This window comes from Phocoena phocoena, chromosome 2 (genome assembly GCF_963924675.1).
Source record: "Phocoena phocoena chromosome 2, mPhoPho1.1, whole genome shotgun sequence".
Taxonomy (NCBI): domain Eukaryota; kingdom Metazoa; phylum Chordata; class Mammalia; order Artiodactyla; family Phocoenidae; genus Phocoena; species Phocoena phocoena.
In genome coordinates this window covers 131,735,892-131,746,853 of record NC_089220.1, presented here as the reverse complement: position 1 = coordinate 131,746,853, position 10,962 = coordinate 131,735,892, and the positions used below count along the sequence as shown (strand labels likewise).

The 10,962-nt window shown below is 40.5% G+C and overlaps 1 protein-coding gene across 4 annotated transcripts in view; it reads left to right on the top strand.

The window, feature by feature from the left end:
• The first annotated feature begins 1,018 nt into the window (after nt 1-1,018).
• The window catches only part of MCTP2 (multiple C2 and transmembrane domain containing 2), a 190,845-nt gene continuing 180,901 nt past the window's right edge, over nt 1,019-10,962 (top strand). For all 4 annotated transcript variants that reach the window (XM_065872663.1, XM_065872662.1, XM_065872661.1 and 1 more), the window contains exon 1: nt 1,019-1,535. In XM_065872663.1, coding sequence (XP_065728735.1) covers nt 1,068-1,535 — 468 coding nt within the window. In that variant the 5' untranslated portion in view covers nt 1,019-1,067. The remainder of the gene's footprint in view (nt 1,536-10,962) is intronic.

Below are 10,962 nucleotides of genomic sequence, written 5' to 3'. Positions count from 1 at the left end.
CCCTTGAACATACTGGTTAAAAGATGCTGTTATTTTTCTAGTAAATGTCTTTTGCTCTGCTTTCTCTTGAGAGGAGAGAAGAAAGAAGCCTTCTTATTTACTTTTTATTCCTGTTTTTTTTCAAGGTTTAATAAGGTATAATTGACAAATAAAAATTGCATATATTTAAGGTATACAGTGGTCAATTTAATATACATTACAAAATGAGTACCACAATCAAGTTAATTAATATCTCCATCACCTCATATACTTACCATTTTTATGTGTGTGTGTGTGTGCTGAGAACACCTAAGATCTACTCTCTTAGCAAATTTCAAAAATACATGGTGATTATAAAAATAAAAAAGACAAAGAGATGAGTGTTGGTGAGCGTGTGGCGAATAGGGAACATTTACACACTGTTGGTGGAAATATACATTGGTCTAGTTATTATGGAAAACAATATGGAAGTTCCTTAAACAACGAAAAACTAGAATTAAACCAGCTATCCCATTTCTGGGTATATATTCAAAGGAAATGAAATCGGTATCTCCAAGAGATATCTGCATCCCTTTTCACTGCAGCATTATTCACAGTAGCCAAAATTTGGAAAAAAACCTAGATGGCCATTGAAGCATGAATAGATAAAGAAAATGTGGTATATACAGTGGGATATTAGTTAGTCATGAAAAGAAGGAAATTCTGTCATTTGCAGCAACAAAGATGAACCTGGAGTGCAATGAGTGAAATAAGACAAACTCAGAAAACAGTCTTTTAATGTCACATTTTTTGTGCCAACCTTATAGTTTCATGCATTCATTGCTTTAACTTTCCTGTAACTACTCTGATAAAAAGATCTTAAAAATTCAGTTCCATAAGAATGCTTTTCCTGATATTTGTAGATGTTACCAGTCAAATGTTTCGATCTTGATCACTTAATGGAAGGGTAAGATTCTTGAGTCATGTTTTCCACTTTGATGTGCCCTGACAGCAGCTTCATGTTCTTTCTTTTTGTCTTCTGTTTCCTAGGAAGGGCCTGTAGAGACACACTCTTTCCCAGAGTGAACTTCCTGGGTCTTCATGCAGCCATGGATCTGGATAAACCTTCTGTCTGGGACTCTTTAAAACAGCGGACCAGGCCTTTGTTAATCAACCTGAGCAAGAGGAAGGTAAAAAAGAACTCAGACAAACCCCTGGACTTACGGGCCAGGCATTGTCTGGACCGTCGCCTCAGCCTCTCCGTCCCTGACTTCCTGGAGGCTGAGGCCTTGGCCCCCGAGGGGCGGCCTTACTCCCGGCCCCAGTCGTCCTACACCTCGGTGCCTAGCAGCCTGTCGACAGCAGGGATCGTTCCCAAAAGTAGCAGTAGCTCTTTGAAACAGTCTGAAGAAGAATTGGATTGGAGCCAGGAAGAAGCAGGCCACTTCCATGTAGTGGAAACAGACTCCCAGGAGACCTATGCCTCTCCTGCCGAGGACAGGAGGGCTTCCAGCAATGGCATCTTTGATGTGCTCCAGAAAACTCCCCTTGGAGAGGATGCGCCAGAAGGGCCAGAGGTGAGACCAGGGCTGGGCATTTTCCTGTTTGTCTGTCTTTTTTCTTTTTTTAAAAATGTATTCAGTGCCCTTGAAAAATTTGGTTAGGATTTATTTTTGTGGTTAGCTTGCATGGAGAGGATGGCATTTATAAGAATTTAAATGAAGGTAATATTGATTGCACCAAGTGTTCCCATTTGTTTGGGGGTTGACCTCTATGTCTTTTAAAAGTATTACAAATAACCTTCCTAGAATACTTCAAGGCATTAAATTAAAAGCCCTGTTGGATGAGTTTTCCTTTTTCCATCTCCTGGCAAAGAAATCAAGAGCATAACTTTAACTTTTTGCTGAAATATGTGTCTGTTTCTATCTCTCTGTCTCCACTACCCACAGACAAAAATGCATATTCATATTCCTAAGAAACGTAAGAATATGTGTCTCCTTTTGACTGCCAGAGAGTTGGAACTCTCTTCTCCTTCACAAGTACGTACCTGCGTGAGTGTCTGATCCTGTGCACGCTTACCTGTGGGCGACTTCACTTCCCTCCTCTAAAAATGAAAAGAAAGCCAGATATTAAAGGAAGCAACTTCTTATCGATTCAGTGATTTTTGTGAAGCTTTAGTATTTCTATAAGGTAGAAATAACCAAATATAATTATGCAGCAAATAGTATATTTCTAGGATGAGTTTAATTTAAATGTAATCATCAGATGACCAACTATAACTATAAGGATAATCAGTTTAATCAGTTTTTTAAAAAATCTTACATTTATGGCACTGGAAGTAGGTTTCAGTGTTGAGGCAATGGCTTAATTTTTTTATATTCTAGGTTAGTGTTATAATTATGGACAAAACTGGTTATTCCACTAGGATTTTTGATTTTATTTTTAGAACCAAAGCCTCTTAATTATGCCATACATTTAGATTTCACTGGGGAGTGGGACTGTGGATATTTGAAGACCATATTCTTTCGGAAGCATTATTATGTTAAGACACCATTAACCATTAAATGACTTAACTATTTGTTTCATAACCATTAACATTTATGAAATCGTTTTTGTAACATTTTTTTATGATGTTTACTGTTATTTGTAAATTTGAAATATCTTTTGCCACTAATCAAAATATAAATTAAGTGAATTTTTAAACATAGTTCCTAATTCATAGTTTAGTATGAAGGAGGTAAGATGTTAAATTGTATACTAATGTTAATCTTTATCTTCTTGTTACTTATTAACTGACCAGAAAAAAAAATAGGAGGGCTTCTTGGCCTTGATAGGCTAACAAACTCAAGTTAGAGTAAGTTGTTTTAAAAGTTAGTGCTGTTAAACTGTTTCACTGACTATAAATATTTAATGCCTACTCTAACTCGGGCATCATAAAGATTCTTTTGGAAATAAGAGATGGATAAGAATGTGACCCTGCCTTCAAGTTGTGATCTATTAGGACATAGCATTAATTGTAGCATAAGAGGCAAAGAGAAATTGGGGCTGGCTGTCTGTGCAAAACATTCAAGCCTTTCTCCTGGCAGCTCAGAGGTTGGAGGAGATCATATGTGGGGATCCAAGGGCTTGTCATGTGTGAGGCAGTGTTCAAGTTGGCACAGAGGATAAGTAGGATTTGATAGGTGAGGAAATATGACAAACACAGGCCTGAAGTGTGGATGGGTGGTGGTCAAGGGTGGTGAGCATTCTGCTCTGCCTTGAATGAAGGCTGGAGGGCTTTCTGACATGACGTGTATCTGCAGTGACTGTGGGCTGTGCTGAGGGCTGTCAGTGATGTGATGGCAGAGGATGGATGGTTTGCAGATGGGCGGTAGTGGTTATTTTCTCTTCTCCAGCTAAATGCAGAAGAGCTTGGAATGTGCAGTCCTTTAGGTTATTCTGGGTAGTTTGATTTAACTCAACCATTAAACAAACAACAACAATTAAAAACTTCTTTCTTGAAAAAGAATCTTCTGCTTCTCTTCTCCTGCCCTAAAAATAATTGACAAAGACTGAGACTGAGTCTGCCTTCCGTGGCCCCTCATTGCCATTTATCTGCTTGGTGAGCTGTTTGCAGAGGATGGAGAGACAGGGCTGTAGCTCATCAGGCCTGTAGGATCACTTGTGGTCAGGTGCACTATCTCACCTACCCACTAATCCTCCCCTGTTCCTCTCCCTCCCCCTGTATTGGGTGGGCTGCTCCCACTACCTGAGGATCCAGTTCATCACTTGGCACAGAAGTTAGCCCCTCCCTTGCTTCTCTTTTGCACTAGGCTATGTTAATTTTCGGGTGGTGTGACTGGGGAAGTCTTGTCTAACTTGTCTTTGCTCAGGGCCCAGCTCCGTGCCTGGCCCATGGTATGTGCTCCATCAATGTTTTTTTAATAGAGAAATCAATGATGGCAGTGTGTGCATTCATAGGGCTTTTCTTAGTGTCTTCTCTTTGACTTCTCTTCAGTTTATGATTTAAAGTCAGCACTTTTTTGTGCTGTCGGAAAAAACTCATCATACCATCAAGGAACTCTTTTTATATAGTATTGACTGAAGATATAGAGAGATTTAGACAGGTGTAGAGCCCAAGTTGAATACTCATTTAAAATCTGAATTTATTATCTATGAATTAAAGCATTTTTTATTGAAGTATAGTTAATTTTCAGTGTTGTGTTAATTTCTGCTGTGAAGCAAAGTGATTCAGTTATACATATATATGTACATATATACACATTCTTTTTTAAAATATTCTTTTCAATTGTAGTTTGTCATAGCATATTGAATATAGTTCTCTATACTATACAGTAGGACCTTGTTTTTTATCCATTCTCTATATAAAAGCTTACATCTGCTAACCCCAACCTCCCACCTCTTCCCTCCCCCAAACCCCTCCCCCTTGGCAACCACAAGTCTGTTCTTTATGTATTTTTTAAATGAATGGAAATCCTTCCATGTCTCTGCAAATGGCACAATTTTGTTCCTTTTTATGGCTGAGTCATATTCCATTGTACATATGTACCACATCTTCTTTATCCATTCCTCTGTTTATGGACATTTAGGTCGCTTCCATGACCTGGCTATTGTAAATAGTGCAGCAGTGAACATTAGGGTGCATGTATCTTTTTGAATTTTGGTTTTCTCTGGGTATATACCCAGGAGTGGGATTGCTGGGTCACATGGTAGTTTTTGTGCCATTTGCAGAGATATGGATGGACCTAGAGATTGTCATACAGAGTGAAGTAAGTCAGAAAGTGAAAAACAAATATCGTATAATATCACATATGTGGAATCTAGAAAAATGGTACAGATGAACTTATTTGCAAAGCAGAAATAGAGACATAGATGTAGAGAACAAACATATGGATACCAAGGGGGGGAAGGGGGTGGGATGAATTGGGAGATTGGGACTGACATATATACACTACTATGTATAAAATATACACAGGGAACTCTATTCAGTGCTCTGTGGTGACCTAAATGAGAAGGAAATCCAAAAAAAAGAGGGATATATATATATATATATATATATATATATATATATATATATACATACATATAGCTGATTTACTTTGTGGTATAGGAGAAACTAACACAACATTGTAAAGCAACTATACTCCAATAAAAATTATTAAAAAAAAATAAAATGAATGGAAGTCCTGCTGAATTCCTGTCATCTGTGAGTTCTGGAGTTGGTTAGTCCTTGTCTCAGATCTGGTTTATCTGTTTCTTCCTAATGAAGAGCAAACGGAGTCCTGCGGCTTTCATGAAATGGGGGAGGAAATGAGGAAGAAGGTAGGGATTGGCATGTGACAAGCCCAGGGGACAACGAGGTTAATAGGATGTTTGCCAGTATCCTTGGTGTAACTTATTTCGTGTGGAGCTTTCCAGAGGGGGGTGAGAGATGGAACATCTGTGATCTCAGGCACCTATGGGGGTTTGTCTCACGTTTTAGTGCCCAATGCCATCTTGGTGCTAGGTTGAGCTTCAGCAGTATTGCCTGAATGTCCTGCAGTCACTTCCTAGTCCTGCCAGTGTCAGCAAAGGAAATGAAATGTTGGCTGACAGTTACGGGGGAAAGAATTTGAGGCAAAGAAATTTAAGTGTGAGGGAAGAGGAGTAATGGATGTGAGAATGTAGAGACCAGGTGGAGACTTGAATAGTCAGTGCAGGTGCTCCAACCAGCCATAAAACCAAAACGGGAGGAGGTAGGTTTAGAATAAACGACACACCGGTAGAAGGGGTTCTCTAGACTCTCTCTCTCTTCTTTTTTTTAAAATTAATTTTTATTGGAGTATAGTTGCTTTACAATGTTACGTTTGTTTCTACTGTATAGCAAAATGAATCAGCTGTATGTATACATATAGCACCTCTTTTTTGGATTTCCTTCCCATTTAGGTCACCACAGAGCATTAAGTAGAGTTCCCTGTACTATACAGTAGGTTCTCATTAGTTGTCTATTTTATACATAGTAGTGTGTATATGTCAGTCCCAATCTCCCAATTTATCCCACCACCACTTCCCCCTTGGTATCCATACATTTGATCTCTGTGTCTGTGTCTCTATCTCTGCTTTGCAAGTAAGGTTATCTATAACATTTTTATGGATTCCACATATATGAGTTAATATACAATATTTGCTTTCCTCTTTCTGGCTTACTTCACTCTGTATGACACTCTACGTCCATCCACGTCTTTACAAATGACCCAATTTCATTCTTTTTATGGCTGAGTAATATTCCATTGTATATATGTACCAACTCTTCTTTATCCATTCATCTGTTGATGGACATTTAGGTTGCTTCCATGTCTCCAGACTCTTTCTTGAGCCCTGGATTCATATTGTACTTGATACCCCACAGAACCCTTGTCTCATGACAGAATTCACTGTCTACCTGGAGTTCCCCCCAAATACAGACCATCGTTTCTTGGCAACATCGCCATTATTCACCTGTTTGCTCAAGAGGAAAAAAAACTGTGAGTCATGCTGGACTGTTTTACTTCCTTTACTTCTAATGTTCTATGAAATTTTCATTTATCCATGTTACATCTTCTCCTCCCTTTTTTTCTTCCTTCCTCTCATCTTTCAAGGCCCAGCTGAAATCTTCCTTCTCTGTGGTGCTTTTCCCAACTCTACAGTCAATATGACCCTCCTGCCTTCATTTGCAAGCATCGCTACCTTTACTGTTGCTGAGCGCTGACCTCATCCTGCTTTCTGTAGAAGTCTGTAGAGAGAAAGGGATTAGAACAGGTAGAGGACGTCGAGATGTGAAGGCATATTGGTGCTGGGCAAGAGTGTCATTGGATAAGACCTTAAGAAGGTCACAAGTTCCAAGACCTGTATTAACTGTCCAGTGGCCCCCTGGCTCTGAGGACCGACTCATGATAAACAAATGATCATGGGACTAAGCTGCAAACGACAATCACAACTAATTTTTAGTGAGAGTTAAGTACTATATAAACCCTAATGCTCATTTTGACATTAATAGCTCATTGTTTCAATGCTGTCAAGTTACTTTGGAAGCCAGATCATAATCAACACCTACTTCATTAACTTGCTGGGAAAAAGAATTATTTCAGGGCTTGGAAATACTTGAAAAATCCATGTTAGGTGTATTAACTCCCTGAAGTCAGCCTACATGAGAAGTCACATAGAGTCAGGAGATTGCTCTATGAATCACTGAACGGACAACAGGTAGGTTCTACACTGGTGTGCTGTCCATTTCACAGGAGGGATGGAGCTGTAGATGAGAACTTGACACACAGTTTGTTTGCTAGGACCCATCGCATCCATCTCCACATGCCAACCTGCTTTGCCAATGAAGCCGAGATTCCTAAAGTCCTGTGGGATAGGCTTCCTCTTCCCTCCATAGGGTTCAAATGGGCAGGTCCAAACTTTTACCTAGGCTTCCTTGCAGGACCTCTCCCTTTTTGTGGTTGACACGTCATTTTATTAACAACTATTACCATAGTTGTATGTTGTCACTTTTACTCAGGCTGATAGCCTATCATGGTTGCCTGACAACCAGATTGTCTCCAGTAGGTGGCTGTGTATGTCCCACCTCTGGTGGGCAAAAGGTAGTCTTACCGTTTCATTTGCATTGGTCTCATCACCAAGACTTGGGGCTTAGGAGGCAGTTAGGGCATCCCACCCTACTGCCAAACACCACCACCACCTTGTATTCGGTTAGTTGTGTTGAAGTCAGCCTCTCTTGTCAGATTGGAAGCTGTCTTCTTCTTCTCCCAGCCTTTCTGCAAACCTTGCTTATGTAAAATATTTTGATTCACTTTGTGTCTGAAGTTGACTGCTAGGTGCTGTGGGGCCATAGGAAATTCAGTTTGGTTGGGGAAGGTGGTGATACATGGAGGTCCTGAGTGGGTAGATGAGTTCTGAAGGAGTTCTCAAATGTCAGATTCAATATGAAGAAACTAAAATTAAGGAGACTCAGAGGGAGAGTAGCTTATTTTTCCTTCTTTTCTTCTTATCTTGCTATTTTTTTCTTACTTCCTTCTCCTGTCAGCATTCCCCCCCACCAGTAGTTGTTTTGCAAGATACTTTCTCATACCTTGGAAAATCAGTTAAGTGTTTAGAGAATACAGAGAGTCCCCTCTGGTTCTCATCTCCAGTGTTGATGATGGAATTGAGATTAGATGAGGTACTGGAAACAGTGACCAACACGACGAGGCAGTCTCTAGAGTGTGCTAGATAACCAACCAGTTGAGGTGAGAGGGGAGAGGTTGCTCTGAGTATGTGGTCGGAAAGGCTGAAGAGGATGTGTTTTGAGGTTAAGACCCAGGTGGTTGGGGAGTAAATCCGAGTAGTTACGGTTGCAGTTCATGATGCTAGCAAAATAGAATGCTCTTGGCCCAGTACATGGCAGTCACAAGTGCCTAACAAGGACTCACTGCTATGATTATGGTTGTATTTATTACCGTTATTATTTTTATCTTTACCTTTTCAGCATGAAATTGAGGGCCAAGGAGGTTGAATGACTTGCCTAATATTATCCAGCTAGTGAGTGTCAGAGCCAGGATCTAAATCCAGTACTGTTTGAATCCAAAGCCTGTGCATAAAACTGTGTATATTAGGGCTTTAGAGAAATGCACATATGCATGTTGGGAGAACTCAGAGCTGGTAATCTAAAAAATGTTGATCATCAGGGAAGATGTATGTTTTTCTTTGTCCACTGTGCCCTTTTAAATGAAGGGATAATTATGGTGATGGAATGGCTTATTATCATCGGCTATAGCCAGTAATCCTGAATGGAAGGATTATTACCATCCCCGCCCCACCATCCATGTAATCCCACAATGGGGTACATCCTTCCCTAACACTTTATTTGACAGTTGGAGTTTTAAACAACTCGCTTTGGTGCAAGTTTAAGTGGATGAGTTGAGTGGTTTAGAGAAGTACCCTGTTGGGATAGTTCCAGAAACTGCTTGGCAACCACAGAGCTTCAGTTTAGTGACCACAGAGAAGCAAAATGACAAACCAGAGAGGAGAGGAAACAACCTACCGCTTTCAGAATTAGACAAGTGCATCAATTTCTCTACACTTCAATTACGTGTTCTTTACTATTTTTATTTTGTCTCAGAAATCATTGCTCAACATAAATGGGGTCAGTGAGACGAATATGTAAACCATGTCCCAGGGTGCTTCATGGGATTGACCCCTTTTTTCTTTTTCCACCCCTCCTTCTCATACCTACTACGTGCTGATCCTGTCCTGAGGCCCTGGGAACACAGCAGTCAACAAAAGAGACAACAGGATATTTCCTCATGGAGATCCTGTTCTAGATGGCAGCGGGCTACAGATATATTCAGAAAGTGATAGATTTAATGGAGAACAATAAAGCAGAGGAGTGCTCAGGTGGAGGTGTGACCATTTTGAACACAGTGGTCAGGAAATATCTCTTCTGAGAAGATAACATTTACACAAAGTCCTAGAGGAGGCAAGGAAGCAAGTCATGTGCGTATCTGGAGACAAAGCATTTCTAAAGGAGAGAACAGCCAGTGTGCAGGTTCCAGGAAGGCAGGAGTGTGCCTGGTATTTGTCAGGAAGAGCAGGAAAGCAGTGTGACTGGAGAGGATGGTAGGAGGTGTCAGTTACTTCTGAGGATGTATCACATGGGCTTTCCCATCCTGCCAGGCAACTCTGCTACCACAACAACTACCCAGGGCGCTGGATGAGCAGTTTCAAAGGAACCCTATGGGCTTGGTGCCGTGTTGCTCACAGGCAGGGCGGGAAGAATCAATAGCATATAGTGGTGCTTGCTGTACCTGCTGTGAACACTGGGAATAGCAATAAGTGGGTTTGCCTCGGATCGGAACTGTGGAGGAAGTGGGCACAGGTTGATAAGCTGTGTGGAGAGGGGAAGACAGCACTGTCCTGAGATATGTTATACCTTGATTGTCTATCTGTCATCATAACAGTGTCAGTGAGGAAGGGATGGTCAGAATGAAGGGAGGGACTTGGGTTGCTGACCACCTTCATTGAGTTGTTTTCTCCAGTCTTCCCAAACTCATCCACTGTCCTCATAATAATAAAAATAATAGTGGCAACACCAATCCAGTAGCACTCTGAGAGGTTATGTGTAAGAAACTCTGCAAAGTGCAATGTAAATGTCATCTCACTGGACCACATCTATTGGGCTCACTCTTTATACAAAGAGCCTTGTGCAGTGTCCGACCCAAAGAAGGTACGCAGTAGATATCTTTGAATGAATGAATTTTTCTCCTGATAACTTACAAGGATATTTTTTTGCCCCTTTTAGAGATGTTCCCATGGTCGTGAACTTTAAGTAAGTAAACTTTTCAAGGGCACAGAGCCAAGAAGTAGCAGAAGTGGAATTCAAATCCAGGTCTTTGTGACTCCAGAGTTTTGTCTACTACTGTGCAGAGCTGCCTGCCTGTATGTCAGATGAGGTGTCCTGCTTTTGCATTCTTCTGGTTTTGGGTACAGTTGTGGTTCAGTGAAGAGTGGATACCCAGGACTCAGATGAAGGGCTAACTCTCTTGCTTCTCTTTGGCAACCATCTAGCCTCTTAGCTCTGGCTCCCAATTTGTACATTGTAAATTACTAATGACAGCTCATAGACTCCTTATAAGAAGTTAATAGGAGTGTGTGTTTGTCAGTTATGAACTACTAAGCAAAGTAAAGGGGGTACTGTTAATCTTTTAAAGTATCTACTGCTAATGATAATGAAAACAATTTTGGAAGGTCAGTAAGGAAATATTACTGAATATGGTAAGAAAAGTTCATTATACCAAGGTTGCAAACATTTTCTGTAAAGGACCTGGTAATGAATAGGTCCAGCTTTGTGAGCCATAGATCTCTCTCTGTGGTAACTACTCAACTCTGGTGTTGTAGCATGAAATTAGCCGTAGAAATATATATAGATATGTACATAGGCAATGTATAAATGAATAGGTGGGGCTGGGTTTGAAAGTTCAAACTTTATAAAAACAAGTGTTGGGC